We start from the raw sequence: 16091 nt of genomic DNA, 5'->3' as shown, positions 1-16091 counted from the left end.
GAGTGGGGGGTAGGTATGGAGAGGCAAGGTCCTAGCTATGGAGAGGTTGTAAACACAAGGGATGTACGAGTTCAGGCCCTTCTCGGAAGAAGTAATAGCCCTACGTCTCGGAGCCCGGAGGCGGGCGAGTGGATTATGTGTATATGAGTTACAAGGTGCCGAACCCCTCTACCTGTGGAGGGGGGTGGCTTATATAGAGTGCGCCAGGACCCCAGCCAGCCCACGTAGGAGAGGGTTTAAGGTGAGTTAAGTCCGGGGCGTTACTGGTAACGCCCCACATAAAGTGTCTTTACTATCATAAAGTCTACTTAATTACAGGCCGTTGCAGTGCAGAGTGCCTCTTGACCTTCTGATGGTCGAGTGAGTCTTCGTGGTCGAGTCCTTCAAGTCAGTCGAGTGAGTCCCTCGTTGGTCGACTGGAAGGTGACCTCTTCTAAGGGTGTCTTTGGGCAGGGTACTTAGATCAGGTCAGTGATCCTACCCTAGGTACATGACCCCATCAGCGTGCCCCCTCCCATGAGGAGTCCGAATTGGACTAGGGGAGGGGGGCGCGGCCCCTCTTTCCCTCTCCCTCTCCCTCTCTTTCCTTCCCCCTTCCTCCTTCCTAGTTGGACTAGGAAAGGGGAGTCCTACTCCCACTAGGAGGAGGACTCCCCCCTCCTTTGCGCGCCCCCTAGGGCCGGCCGGCCTCCCCCCTTGCTCCTTTATATACGGGGGCAGGGGGCACCTCTAGACACACAAGTTGATCTTCGTGATCGTTCCTTAGCCGTGTGCGGTGCCCCCTCCACCATATTCCACCTCGGTCATATCGTTGCGGTGCTTAGGCGAAGCCTTGCGTCGGTAGAACATCATCATCGTCACCACGCCGTCGTGCGGACGGAACTCATCCCCAACACCCTGCTGGATCGGAGTCCGGGGATCGTCATCGAGCTGAACGTGTGCTGAACTCGGAGGTGCCGTACGTTCGGTACTTGGATCGGTCGGATCGTGAAGACGTACGACTACACCAACCGCGTTGTCATAACGCTTCCGCTTTCGGTCTACGAGGGTACGTGGACAACACTCTCCCCTCTCGTTGCTATGCATCACCATGATCCTTGCGTGTGCGTAGGATTTTTTTTGAAATTACTACGTTCTCGACAGTTTCATCGTTGCTTTTGTCGCATTGTTGGTTACATCATCCTCGTTGTCGATAGATCTGCCATGTTGCATTTCAATATCTAGACTACTGAAAGGAACTAACTCATGTTGCATATGAATAGTCAGATATCTATTCAAAATTGGGGGTAAAGCATGCTAAAAATATTTTGAATACATGTTTCATTTTTTTATTTTCCTTCTTCTTTGATTGTATGTGTTTTTAGCAGGTTTCTTCTTTCTTTCTTAATACATGTATACTTTTTTCAATACATGTTGTACATTTTTCATATCACACGGTACTTTTTTTATACATGTTGAACATTTTTCAAATACATGATGCATGTTTTGAACATTTTATAATATATATTAAACATTTTTCAAATACACATGGATATTTTTTAATGGTATGATTTTTTTAAAAGTACATAAACACTTTTTGCATTGTATTTTTTCGAGTGCTTGATAAATATTTGTTTCAAATACATGTTGGAGTACTTTTCTAATAAATGTAAAACATTTTTTAAATACACATTGAATATTTTTTGAATGGTATGAAACATTTTTAAAGTACACAAACACATTTTTAAGCACAATTTTTTTTAAGATGTCATGAACACATTTTTGTAATGTGTGAACATTTTCTTTAAATGTCACCAACATATTTTTTAAAGCTATCGACATTTTAGTTGTGTGAACATTTTTTTTACACTGCAGAACATTCTTTAAATGTGCCATAAACACTTTATGTTTCAGAATCCAAATGTAAGTAAGAAAAAAAATTAGAAACAAAAATGATGAAACAAGAAAAAATGATGCCAAAAAAACCAGCGCTTGCTCACGGGAAAAATAAAACCCGCTGGGATCAAAACATAAGACGTTTTTGACACTATCATCATAGTATTAATACAGAAGGAGTAACTTGGTAGCGGGCCGTCCCACAATAATGCCATTTGCAGGCGAGCCTCAAAAATGGCCCGGCCCAAGTCTTAGCATTAGCAGCATTCCTGCCACCGCCGCTAAACCCTCCTGAACCCGCCGCGCGTAGGCGGCGCCGCTTTCCCCACCGACTTCCATCCCCCGCCCCGGCGTCGTGGCCGGCACTTATATGTCGCTCTCCCTCTCTCTCTCCCACAGCCCCAGGCGGTTCCTCCCCCTCCTCCCCGCCCCGCCCTTCGCAATGCCTCCTCGCCGCGACCACGTACGCCCTTCCTCCCTCCCCCTCCTCCTCCTCTCGAGCTCCCGAAACCCTAACCGTGCCTCCCGCAGGGCAAGCAGACGCAGCAGAGATGGAAGCCGAAGGCCACCCCCACCCCCGCCCCCGCCCCCGCCCCCTCATCCACGGCCGTCGAGAGGATGTCCCTTGCGCCGAGCACGGCAGGGGCGGCGCAGGTGTGGGTGCCCAGGGGCTACGCGACCTCGGCGTCCTCGTCCTCGTCCTCCGCGGTCGCCGCCGCCGAGCAGGGCGGCGCCAGCGATAAGCTCTCCAGGCTGATCAAGGGGGCCGCGGAGTTCTCGGTGGACAACAACACCTTCACCGAGGCACAGATCAGGGCCACCTTCTACCCCAAGTTCGAGAACGAGAAATCTGACCAGGAGGTGCGTGGTTGGCTCGGTTCCCCCTCATGGTGTTTGTTGAATTGCTCGTTGCTTCGATCACCTTGTGACAATCAACACAAGTGTCTCCCGAGTAACCGTCGGGGAACTGCTCGGTGTTCATGATCGTTTGATGCTTGTGGACACATTTCGCATTACGAGTAGTGACTTAGTTCCACAGTTTCCTGTAGCCATACCTTGACCCAACTTTAGTTGATTATTAGTTGATGGGTCAACCGTAACATTCCTGGTACACTTGGGCTCAGTTTGCGTTTGATGTGATGTGCTTGTTTACAAGTTGGTTTGGAGAAGAACGTGTTAGAAGTCTATTACTCTGTTTAGTGAATCTGATTAGTCCATAAATTCTGTTTTCCACTGATTGTTCTCATATGGTTTTGGAACACAATAAATGGAACACAGCGCTACCCAAGGCGGTTCAATGGAACTTCATAATCTACTGTAATGCTAAAAGAGTATTGCTCATTTTTTTCTAGGTTTCTATTCCACTGTACAGAAACAGAGTTTTTTCAGAGTATAATCCATGCACTCCACTGTACTTTCAGCCAATTGGATGCTTGAGAATGATGCCTGCAGTCTGCATTGTAGCTGTATATACCTTGAACATCATGATTTGTGACCTTGTTCCGCTGTTTCCAGTAGCCATACTTTATAATGGTTATAAGACAGGCCACCTTAATTGTCCTGCTACACTTGGGCTTAGTTTGCGGTTGATGTGTTTGAAAAGAGCGTGTTAAAACTTGAAAGTCTATTACTCCTTTTAGTAAATCAGATCAATAGATAAATTTAGTTTTCCAGTGATTGTCCTTGTATGATTTGGAACACAACAAACAAAATATAATAAGAATATCTAAAAGCGGTTCAACGGAATTATCAGAATCTACCGCAATGCTAAAAGAGTAAAGGAGCCCAGTTTCCAACTTTTTAAATCAGTATTGCTCACTTTGCTAGGTTTCATTGCATTTGTGATATAAGAGTTTTTTTTTGCTGAGTAATCCATGCACTCCACTGTACTTTCAGCCGTTAGATGCTTGAACATGATGTCTGCAATCTGCAATGTAGCTGTATAGACCTTGATGGGTTTGATTAATATGAACGTATTTAGTTGTTCTTGATGGAATATATTAATGAACTAACTATACAGGAGATATTTTAGTAACAGTGGGATCTGGCTCATTTAGTGTCTCTTATTCCCATTTAGTAAATGGAATATTAACTAGAATTTTCACTGTGACCCCACCTGTGTGATTGCAGACAAGAACTCGGATGATTGAGATTGTTTCACAGGGATTAGCTACCATTGAGGTATATCTAATTCGTCATTTCCTTCTAATTAATTGCCTTTTGCGAACTAAAACTAGAGTCTATACTGTTTGTTCGATGTGATTACCCTGCTGCCTAATAAGAAGTGTTTATCCTGCTAAGATATATGTTTTTCCAGGTTACGCAAAAGCACTCAGGATCTCTATTCATGTATGCTGGTCACCGTGGTGGTGCATATGCCAAGAACAGCTTTGGAAATATGTACGCTCTGTTCTTTTATCAGCATTATTTCTTGAGCTACTTGTGTTCTGACTGAAGGCATAAATTCTGCTTGTAGCTTCACCGCCGTGGGTGTTTTTGTCCTGGGTCGCTTATTTCGTGAAGCTTGGGGCAGCAAAGCTCCTAAAATGCAAGCGGAATTCAATGATTTTCTCGAGGTATTCCGCACCCATTGCAGCTTTTGTCAAGAATTTCATGTGTTGACTTTTGTTCTCCATGTTCCTGTGTCTGGGCCTTTCAGTACTTGATACACATCAATTCTTTAGCTTACAGTATGAGTGCAACTAGGGTAATTATTATTATTATATATATTTTTTGCACTTTGATTTTTTTTCATCACAGCTCCTTAATTTGACATCTTTCCTAATTTGTACAAACTCACATAAGCAAATATAAAATCTAATGCCTACCAATTAAATCAAAACATGCCTTGGTGCTTATTTGACTGTTGGAGCTAGTTTGTTGGAATTAAGCACAATCAAGCATCCTTACTTTATCCTCTGTGCCTTTTGTTCTCAGCAGTTCTCTTAAGATTTCTGATTTTGCCCCTTTTTTGTGCTTCTAGGAAAATCGAATATGCATTTCAATGGAACTCGTGACAGCTGTATTAGGAGACCATGGGCAAAGGCCAAAGGATGATTATGGTATGCCTATTTTTCTCCTGACTAAAGTGTTCACTGTTCAATGCGTACTTTGTTCGCCATCATTTCATTCTGATATTGCATTCAAGCTGTAAATGCTGCATTATTCTTACATTTTTCTTCTGAAGTATGAAGTCACCTGCTGCATTTGTTCCAGTTCATCAACTTCCTCATTATTGATAATCTCCTTTGGTATGATGTTATATCAGTTATATTTTGGCTTTTGTGCAGCTGTGGTTACAGCTGTGACAGAATTGGGCCATGGCAAGCCTCAGTTCTATTCTACCCCAGAGGTGATTTCATTTTGTCAGAAATGGCGGCTACCAACAAATCATGTCTGGCTATTTTCCACAAGGTGCCCATCTGATAACTTCATGTGTGGAAGGTTCTCCGCCTATAGTGTTTGGCTGCCTTGTTTGACACAATTACTTTTAGAAACACAGTACAAATGCAGACGCTCATATATGCACACCCACAGTACAAATAAGGCGTTTGACATGATATGTGCATTGCCCATTTAATGGGACTAAGGGAGGGTGGAAGACTTGGTACAATTAATTAATTTATTTAATGATGGTACCTCATGTAGTCGCACTGTACAGAAGAGAGAAGACCTCCAGTCCACTTCTTAATTGTGACATCCCATGTTTTGCAACCGTCCAGTGTTTCAAAAACAAGTGCTGTGTTATTATGTTTGCCACAATAGATTGTTGCTTGAATATGAAAATCAGCCAACTTATGCTCGTGAAGTTACTAAATTCTTGTTCTGTTCTCCTGTGTATCATCAACTGTTATGTTGATGTGCATCCTCTTGGAGCTCTTAAGTGAACTGTCTATATTGCATTATTGCTAGAGATTGTCCTACATATTTTTCTTGGTGCCTGACACCGAACAGCTATTTTCATTCCATTCATCTGTTTGATCGCATGCAAGTATCACTTTCAGATGAACGCACATATTCATTCGGCGCCGGGTCCGCTCATAACATTGCTATGTTTTCTGTTTACATCTCCATTAGGAAATCTGCCACTTCATTCTTTGCTGCCTATGACGCTTTGTGTGAAGAGGGTACTGCCACACCTGTATGCAAAGCCCTTGATGAAATAGCTGATATATCTGTGCCAGGTATGACTATCTTGAAAGTTTTTTTTCCTGTACTCTTTTTCTCTACACTGCTGCTCTAAACTGGTCTGGTATATTTTTATCTCTCCCCACTATCAAAGTACTAACTATTTGTTCTAGGGTCAAAGGATCATGTAATGGTGCAGGGTGAGATTCTTGAAGGTCTGGTTGCCCGTATTGTCAGTCGTGAAAGTTCAGTTCAAATGGAAGAGGTTTTGAGGAACTTTCCAATACCTTCATTAGATGGAGGTAAGTCACTATAATGAATTTATCTTGTTGTTTGAGTGAATAGATGAGTTATTTAGGAAGGTTTGGTTTATCTATAGATGACCTTGACCAAGCTTTCATCTAAATATCAAGTTTCTTTAAATTTTTTTTTTGAAGTCACCTAATAAGACTTCCTCTCATATAAAGAAAACCAGGCTACCTTTTTTTCGGTTTTATTATATTTGTAGTTTTTATACCATATGGCAGTGCTAATCCTGCCAGTCACTTAGTGTGCTTCCAACTCTGAGCTAACTCTGCAACACCAATGCTTATATTCAAATACTTATTGGCCCGATAGTCCGATACACAGATACAGAGATTTGCCGTTTACCAAAAAAATGCCTACACATTACATGCATAACTATTTTGTAATCATTAGCAATTGATATATCATGGTTGGATCTGTAGATCACAGAGGTTAATCACAATCGATCAATTTTTCTCAAGTCACAGATCTGGGAACCTTAATGTCAGTACAATATGCATCTATCCTAACAAAGATTCTCTGATGCATTCAATCATGTTCTGAGATTGTTTGGGATATGTGTGAAGTTGTAAACACTTTATATGTCTACTGATTCACAGAGTTACTATTATATGCAGGTGACTCTGATTTAGGACCAAGTTTACGAGACGTATGTGCTGCTAATAGGTCAGATGAGAAGCAGGTAATATTTAATGTTGTGAAGTGGTATTCTCCTGTCCTTCGTGCTTTGTCTTAACTTTGTATTGGTTCTACCTTGCTGTAACTTCTACTTTTACATCACAGCAAATTAAAGCACTTCTTGAAAATGTTGGATCTTCAATGTGTCCAGACCACCGTGATTGGTTTGGATACAGTGGTCTTGAGCCCCAGTCTCGAAATGCTGATAAATCAGTTGTCACTCATTTTTTGCAAGCACATCCCACAGACTATGCAACTAAGAAATTACAGGTTAGCAGATTTTATTGGTTTTTGTCCAACAATAGATTGTTCTTGACCGTAATAGAGATACTTCCATTTTAAATGCATGATAACTGCAACACCAGTAAGCCAATAGCTTGTTATATGGTAATTCTTCCTGTTCTGGACTGTTACAGGAGATGATTGGTCTGATGAAGCGGAAAAATTTCTCTGCATCTTTCAAATCTTATTGGAATTATCAAAAGGTTGATTCTCTTTCAAATGATAACTTGTGTTACAAGATGGTTATCCATGTGTACAGTGATTCTGTTTTTAGACGCTATCAGCAAGAGATGAGGTAAGCTTGTGAAATCATCCTTGTGTATGACTCCCTCCGTTTCAGCAAACTATAAAGTTTAATTTTGCACCCTTAAAAAAACTAGTCAATGTGTACGTGCAATGCACGTTAATTTGGAAGTATATTAAGTGCATGCGGATATTAAGTAGGATATTATTTGCGTGTTATTATGTGATTAGCACTATATTTGGCATGAAATTAACTACACGCTAAACGTGTTGAGCGCTCGACACTGAAGTAGTCTAGGTCGTTGGATTGACATGATTTGATGGCCGAGATTAATTGGATCTGCCCCTTTGGGTCTTTTTATATTGGTATAGATATAAGGCCTGCATTTGGAAGTAACTATTTTTTCTTGCTTTTGCCACCGTTCATCTCTCATCTCCCTTCATTTTTATGGTTAAATACTCATACTAATTGTTTTCTCCTTCCATAGACAATGACTTCATGGCTACCATGGTCATTTTCCTATACTATTAATGGGCTTATTGAATTCCCACGCCTGACTAAGTTACCCCTTGTAATATGAAATGGAGAGAGTATCTCATTAGCTTATGGAAGTATTTTCTTTATTTTTCTCTTTTTGAGATTTATTAGGTCTCTAATGAATCCTGCATTCCCCTTTATAGGAAAAATCAAGAGTTGTGGCCACTGTACAGAGGTAAGTTGAACCTTTTCTTATATAAAACTCTTACCTCTCATGACAATCAATTTTTAGCTCTTGCAATTAATACATGCACTGATGTGCCTTTGACTGATCTACGTTTCATGGTTAGGTTTCTTTGTTGATGTAAACCTGTTCAAGGCGAATAATAAGAAGGCTGCTGAACTTTCCAAAGACAGTAACACTTTACTGAGAAATATCAATGGTGCTTTGGATTCAAGTTTGTCAAGTAAGGATGGTCTGGCTGACGAGGATTCAGATTTGATGGTTAAACTAAAATTTCTGACCTATAAGGTACTTTGCTATTGTTTTCAGCTTCTTTTGGGACTTGGCTCATTGGTCAACTTCTTGAGATATGAATACTATGCTGTTTACTTGTTATTGGTTACTATCATGTTCAATTTGGTAATTAAGTTTTGCAATGGTACTAATATGCTTATGGTTGTGCGTTCCTGTTACTTCCTGCGGATCTCCCTCTGACATTTCTCTGTGGACTCCCTTTCCTTCAGTAGATTCTTCATTCTTGCACATGGGAGAGGTCTACAACTGTATAGGTTTAACTTTGCTGAATATGTTTTTTCTAAGAATTTTCTTGTATTTCTACCTGACAGATAAGGACATTTTTAATTCGGAATGGCCTCTCCACCCTCTTCAAAGATGGCCCATCTGCGTATAAAACTTATTACCTGAGGTATGCCAATCTTATCCAACTTCCAAGCTTCAGCTTTCCTCTGCTTCTCTTTGAACAATTGATAGGAAATCAATGCCAATAGAGACAATTAACTATTTTGTGAACTTTATAATTGCTGGTTTAGTTTCGTGCTCTCCATAATTTATGTAATTTCAGAAACCAGTTGTAACACATCCTCCAGCCTTCAACCTAGTTGGTATATATATAACAGCGAATGGCAATACCTATAAGGCAGGGACACACAGATGTCTATAACTTTGTGAAATTCAAGAATTTTCCTTCGGCAAGTGATGATTTCATGCTTGAAGATTCTACCACATGTAATTGCTGTAGCTGAGTTGCCAATTGTGACTAATTACACGGTCTTGCTGCTTTTGTACTGAATACAAGCAACGCTTTCCCTGATATTAATGTTCCTGAATGTGTTAAATAGGCAAATGAAGATTTGGGGAACATCAGCAAGTAAGCAGAAAGAGCTCACCAAAATGTTGGACGAATGGTATAATTCTCTCTTCATAGCATTTATCCTTAGTTTCTTACAAACGTTTGTGTTAATTAAACTGGTTACCCATTGCAGGGCTGTATACATCAGAAGAAAGTATCAAAATAAGCAGCTGCCATCCTCAACATATCTTACCGAAGCAGAACCTTTCCTTGAACAATATGCTAAGCGTAGTCCTGCAAACCAGGCTTTGATAGGGGCTGCTGGCGACTTGGTTCAAACAGAAAATTTCTTGGCCATACTTGATGCACAGAGAGATGAAGAGGGTGACCTTCAGCCAGAACGTGGGACAGCTCCTTCTAGTCCCACGTCGACATCCCTGGACGTTGTTTCGAAAACCGAGGGCCTTATTGTCTTCTTTCCTGGTAAATTTGATTTCTACCAGATTCTGAGACTTAAGTTTCTTGATTTTGAATTTTACTCGGTGATTGTAATAATCGGGATACTGAGATTGTTTACCACTGCTCAAGAAAGATAAAAAAAAGGACGACACAGATTCTTGGTTCTGAATTTTTTAACATGCTTGAGCATTCATAAGATGCAGGAACCCTATTTGGCGTGGCTTCGGCTTATGTCAGCTATCAAACTTAATAGCTTATAAACCAGATAAAGCCGATTAGTTAGCTATAGAAGTTGGGTACTAGCAGATGTTCATATCCGTAAGCATAAAAAATACTTTTTCTTTGGGCTTTGTCTGCTTGGATTAAGCTTATAAATCCAATGGGCATATGCTTTATGCCAGACCGTATAGGCCCTAAGGTTGGTGTCAGCATGCCTCAATGCCAGACAAACCTTGTTTTCTTCAGTAATGCCGTGTTTGTATATATATTACCTCTTATCTCTATTATCAACGTATCATATGAAGTCATGCAACACCTGGTTCGTACCTGAAACAGTTTTTTATAAAATATATCTGCTGCCAAACATTTTTCGCTTAGTAATTACTATTGCTCATTATCTTCTTTTGTCATGTTTATTTTTCTTTCAGGTATACCTGGTTGTGCGAAGTCTGCTTTATGTGAGCAAATATTAAACACGCCCGGTGGCCTTGGTGATAATCGTCCTCTTCATAGTTTGATGGGAGATCGTACTAAAGGTATGGAACATTTGGCAACATTTTCTACTGATGTTCATCGGGCCCAACTTGTTCTTAGATCTTCTACAAACTGGAGTGTGGATGCGTTCAATTGTTGCAGCTTTCTAGTGGTCACATATAGTAGATCATCACAGCTGTGCCTTCTCTAGGACTACCCTATTGTTCACCACGATAATTGATTATCCGTGTGTGCCTTGCTCTCACAAAGATATTATTCATTATTTTCTAAATAGCAGCTGATTAGCTTTGCTTTTTGCCAAGAAATAAATTTTCCATGGACAGTAGATCACTTTAGCCTGCGTTGATTAGATAGAACATTATCCCCAGTTTACATCTCCGGAGCACTTTCGGACCAAGAAACATGTTCAGAGCTAGTATAATTTACATACAGAGAGGGGCAAAATACGCAAAGTCATGTTGCTGTGCCGGTGCCGCACATGCATATTATGAGGTGGCAGGAATATTGTTAACCCCCCTCGCATGGGATGCCGATGTAGTTTGATTTTTTTCTTCTGTTTATTATTGTACACAGAGTTTGGCACGTGTATGCCCCTGGGACGCCAGAACAGGGAGCGAATCCGAATCCGGCAGTTCTTAGCTGTTTGATTATGCGTCTGCATGCCTGGTAGATAGCTGAGAAATGGACTGCCAATGTTGTCTTGACGCGAAAACGGAAGAAGTGTGGCAAATCCAATTTCGTAACTGCCGCATTATAGCAGTAGAGATTTATCAGTAATATCAGTGTCAGTGTTCTTCAGATTGCCACAAATTTTGTGTCGCTACCTATTGCTTCAAAATTTTCCTGCTGTTTTAGGTGCTATATTTCGGCCGAGGTAATACATTGTTTATTTGACTATTTTGTTAACTGTCCACCCTTACAGGAAGATACTGGCAAAAGGTTGCTGATGAGCGAAAAAAGAAACCATTTAGAATAACCCTCGCTGATAAAAATGCACCAAATGAGGAAGTCTGGCGGCAGGCAAGATTACTGTTTCCTTGCTTTGTTTCCCCTTGAAAATTGGTTATGACAATATAGGAAGAACTGAACTGATAAATCATTTATTCCAGATTGAAGATATGTGTGGGATGACAAAGGCTGCTGCTGTTCCTGTAATTCCTGATTCTGAAGGTAACTTGTGCTTCATTATTTATTTTGCATTTTGCAAGGAACTCAAAAGAGAAACATCAAATTGCATTTCTCTGGGAACTTTTGCATCTGTTTGAATTGTGAGACAAGTGTGCACTCAAATCAATCTAGAGATCATGTGGACCCCATGACTTCATTAATAGTCTCAGTGAGGCCTCTTATTGACTTGCCACAATAGGGGCTTAGGTTCCCAATAAGTCGTTTTGGTGGATGAGCACCTGATAGCTCGCAATCATGTCCGCACAGGTGCATTGGGATCGGCTATGTCGATGTATTCACCAGCAGTTTAGGTAGGGAAGATTGATTACTTGATGTCCTATTTCATCCGCAGAAGGGTGGCCTGGCTCATGGGCCACGGCAGTCAATGCGGCCAAACATGTTTCTGTGCCATGGCATGCCCACTGAAACACATGCATGGGTCTTACTTCAAAATTTGAATAGTTCGTGATTAAGATTTGCAATTGACATCACCATTGATTTTTTTAAGGAGAAAAATCTCGCTGCAATATTGGCTTGACTAATCTAAATTAACAGTGTCATGATTTGCAGTTAACAGCAGGTGTGCACAAGACATCAATATTTTGAGCATCAAAACTTTACGCCTAAATCACCACTTTTTATCAAAAATTTCTCACAACATGAACCATTGCTGCATTAACACGAACAAAGCATCACCATTTTGATGCAGTAACTCAATTAAGTGAGAACCAATTTGCAATTAGTGTCAATTCCATTTGAATCCATTCAATCAGTGGCGAGACTCTGGATTTAGAGGCCCTAACACATGAACAAATAGATAACTATCAGGAATTGGAGTCCAACCAAATTTCAATAAGAACACATGCACTGGTTCACCACCAGATTTACGATCAGACTTGTAAAGGCCAGACAAAATCCTCAAAACTAACCTCCAAGATTGGCAAGGCACAAATATGACCGTATTGCCCCTGAATCCTAGAAAAACTCGATTAGGTAAGATATGGTCCAGATTATATAACTCCAGGTAAGAGAATAGTAATATACAGAAACAATTGGTTGAATCTACCCTACCGTGAACAATCAATTCTGAACTGATGGAACCAAAGGTCAGATCTAGCCATGCTAATGCCGGCTGAGATCTTTGGCAGGGTTGGTGTCTACGCTGCCAGATCTGGTGCCTCGCCACTTTAAGCAATCTCCACGACTATCGCGTGCTCCTGGCCACCTCCATTAGCGGATCTAAAAGAAATAATAGTAACATGGTCCCGGGCATCTAGCATTCTACCCACAATGGTTGGCCACACAATCGTGATTCATAATGGAAAGGGACATATACCTATCTACATAACAAATCCTATGGTAGGTCGCAAATTGGGGGAATTCGTGCCTACTCGGCATTTCACGAGTTACGAAAATGCAAGAAAGGATACTCAATCTCGTCGTTGCAATACCCTCATTGCTGGATGTCGGAGTTCATGAAGATGACAGAGTCACAAGCTCCATAGCTCCATTCTTTGGTTACTGCCTTCACTCCTGGTGTTGCAGCCCAGCACCACATCTGTGTTGGAATGACCTCCAGGCTCCAGCAGACCATGATGGATGTAGCTACACCTTTTCCTCGCAAAGAAGAATCTTGAATTTTTTCCTGTCGTCGGAGTTATAGCGCTGTCTAGAGAGAGAAGGAGAGAGGGAGGGAGGGAGGGCATGTGTTGCATCCCTATGCCACTGCGTACGCGTTTGCTACTCGTATTCAACAAATCAACTGTGCGAAAATCCAGATGGACACTGATTCCAGAATCATGAGTCCGGATTGAAAATCCACTCTTCCATATATCCTGCTAGGGGATTGTTAAAATTCTGGATCGACATTACAAATTTTATTGCATACATCTCTGTTTACGACTGGTCATGCCTTGTTCTTGAATAAGTTTCATAAGTTTTCTTCTTGTTCCTTGAATCAACAGGCACCGATTCAAATCCATTCTCTCTTGAAGCTCTTGCTGTTTTCATGTTTCGTGTACTCCAACGGGTCAATCATCCGGTATGTACACGATATTTACTCTTACACAAGTTTGTTGATGCTCACCGTTATACATTCTAAATTGTTTCCACAATTTATAAAAGGGAAATCTGGACAAAGCATCACCAAATGCTGGCTATATTTTGCTAATGTTTTATAACCTCTATGATGGCAAGGTATGTACATTTAATGAAAAACTGTTTCAACTCCTGCTGGAATATACCAAATTATCAATGTTCATCAACAAACTAATTTCAGTGCCGAAGAGAATTTGAAAGTGAATTATATGAGCGTTTTGGCTCTTTGGTTAAGATGCCTCTCCTGAAGCCAGAGAGGTAAGATTAATGTTACTATTTCCGCCACTAGTTTATCAGATGTCCTGTTTCTTATATTCTTGATACTGTTTGTCCCATTCTTTTATATGGCTGGGCAATGCATTTTTCATTCCATGTCTCTACAATACCATGTTAGTAAAGCTATACATTTTGTTTTATTTTCACTTGATTAAACATTTAGGAAGACAACTTGTTCAATACATTTGTTATCCAGATAAATGTGTGGTTTTTCATGTCATGTGCCAGAGAACGGCTATGTCCTCTTTGTACATTCTGATTGATATGTTGCTTTGCGTACTTGTATCCACTGAACTGCTAGTTTGCTACTTAAATTTCATGCAGAGCTCCATTGCCTGGTGATGTCAAAACTATCTTAGATGAGGGAATGAGCTTATTCAGACTGCATCAAAGCAGGCATGGGAGGTATGAAACTGTTGAGCAGTTTTCGTTGTACACCCTTCTCGGAGTACAAACTTAGTGCAGTTTCAGCTGTCATTTTTTTCATAACTAGCGACACATTATTAAATTCATGATTATTTATATGCTGGCTGATTTTCACAATAATGCCATATCAGAGTGGAGCCATCAAAAGGTTCATATGCCCAAGAATGGGCTCAGTGGGAGAAAAGACTACGTGTGGTCTTGTCAAGGAATGCTAATTATCTTACATCCATTCAGGTAACCATGTTGTTAGGCAATAGAATGGTTTTGCAATTTGTAGTTTATAAATGAGGGACTTGCACTGGTATTCTCTGGAATCATAAGAAGCTGTTTACTGTGGGTCTGTGGCGTTTACAAATTTCACTGCACAGAAAGAGAGGATGCGTTTCTTTTGTTATAATGTTTTCATTTATTAGGTTCCATTTGATGTTGCGGTGAAAGAAGTACTGGAACAGTTGAAGGCTGTTGCAAAAGGTGATGTCAAAACTCCTGATACTGCAAAGCGAAGGTTTGGGAATATCATTTTTGCTGCGGTTACAGTACCCCAGGCAGATATATTGAGCCTTCTCCGAAAGGTAAGATATGCATGCTCAACTTAGTCCTTAAGGTGTATGAACTTTCCCAGTTCTAGTTTTCGTAGTCATGTGACTGCTGCCGCTAGGTTTTGTCATCATGCAGCAGTCATGGATGAAGCTTTAATTTAACCATTTACACACTGCGTAACTGTAACAGTTGGGCGAGAATGATGGTGATGTAAACAATTTTCTCAACGGCATAAAAGTGGAGGATAACCTAAGCAAGGCTCATGTCACGCTTGCCCACAAAAGAGCCCATGGTGTAGCTGCAGTTGCTAGCTATGGAGTCTACCAGAACCAGGAAGTCCCAGTGTTGTTTAACGCCTTCCTCTACACTGATAAGATGGCTGCTCTTGAGGCACAACTTGGAACTGTAAATGGCGAGAAGATCGATTCCAAAAATGACTGGCCACATGTTACCCTTTGGACAGCCCCTGGTGTTGCACCGAAGGAAGCAAACATGCTGCCGCAGCTGTTTTCAGCAGGACAAGCGAAACGTGTACTGATCGACCCTCCGATCACCATCTCAGGAGTGCTTGACTTCTACTGATTCCTGTCTTGGTTTTAGAATTTGATGTAGACTTGAGCATAGAATCAGGAGTCTTCGGGTAACTGCTAGGGGCAACAGCTTTGTAAATATGTTTGAGTTTCATGCCACGAAATTTTCAAGGGATTACTAAAGGGCCTTAGGAGTCATGGCAACAGTTTTGTAAATATGTTGAGGTTCCAAACTTTCCTAGCAATTATTAAAGGATCCATCAAGATTGTGATACCAGTCTTTATACATGGATAGATGGAACATGTGCCCCTAAGAATTAATAAATCGGTAATGATTACTGAAGGACCCCCTTAGCTGGCGAACGTTCGGCAGAAGAGGTGGTATTTGCGAACGATTTTGCTAGCAATCTTAGTTGTGAGGGATGGTAGTTTCTTCGGAGTGACATGACAGATAATTTAAAACTGTCACCGTTCGATCTCGCTCATGCAAAACTGCAATAAAAAGGGTTCATTTGCCATCTCTCTCCTAACGAATGTCAGCCAGATAAGATTTATGTAAGATCATTTGGATGGGAGGGA

The 16091-nt window shown here is 41.0% G+C and overlaps 1 protein-coding gene across 2 annotated transcripts; it reads left to right on the top strand.

Moving 5' to 3' along the window:
* The first annotated feature begins 2198 nt into the window (after positions 1–2198).
* LOC119362706 (tRNA ligase 1-like) lies at positions 2199–15796 on the top strand. 2 transcript variants are annotated; one of them, XM_037627952.1, is made up of 27 exons: positions 2199–2338; positions 2416–2736; positions 4006–4056; positions 4193–4275; positions 4352–4451; positions 4859–4937; positions 5166–5289; positions 5953–6059; positions 6177–6305; positions 6927–6991; positions 7093–7257; positions 7404–7564; positions 8194–8225; positions 8341–8522; positions 8840–8919; positions 9353–9418; positions 9497–9786; positions 10410–10517; positions 11399–11496; positions 11586–11646; positions 13608–13684; positions 13768–13839; positions 13922–13998; positions 14341–14421; positions 14574–14676; positions 14856–15014; positions 15172–15796. In XM_037627952.1, exons 1-27 carry the CDS (start codon positions 2246–2248, stop codon positions 15562–15564), a joined length of 3357 nt encoding a protein of 1118 aa, XP_037483849.1. In that variant the 5' UTR covers positions 2199–2245; the 3' UTR covers positions 15565–15796. The 2 variants fall into 2 exon arrangements, with proteins under 2 accessions (XP_037483849.1, XP_037483848.1); XM_037627951.1 differs by having other exon boundaries at positions 2407–2736.
* The last annotated feature ends 295 nt before the right edge of the window (positions 15797–16091 follow it).

Source organism: Triticum dicoccoides, chromosome 2B (genome assembly GCF_002162155.2).
Source record: "Triticum dicoccoides isolate Atlit2015 ecotype Zavitan chromosome 2B, WEW_v2.0, whole genome shotgun sequence".
NCBI classification, from domain to species: domain Eukaryota; kingdom Viridiplantae; phylum Streptophyta; class Magnoliopsida; order Poales; family Poaceae; genus Triticum; species Triticum dicoccoides.
The sequence above is the reverse complement of the archived record's forward strand: the minus strand, read 5'-3'. Positions and strand labels throughout refer to the sequence as shown.

Bases quoted from the DNA above. Each gene is read 5' to 3' on its own strand.
- LOC119362706 (XM_037627951.1), top strand. From the start codon at position 2,246: ATGTCGCTCTCCCTCTCTCTCTCCCACAGCCCCAGGCGGTTCCTCCCC. The intron at 6,306-6,926 runs GTAAGTCACTAT...TATTATATGCAG, and splicing joins AATACCTTCATTAGATGGAG to GTGACTCTGATTTAGGACCA. The intron at 14,677-14,855 runs GTAACCATGTTG...TTCATTTATTAG, and splicing joins ATTATCTTACATCCATTCAG to GTTCCATTTGATGTTGCGGT.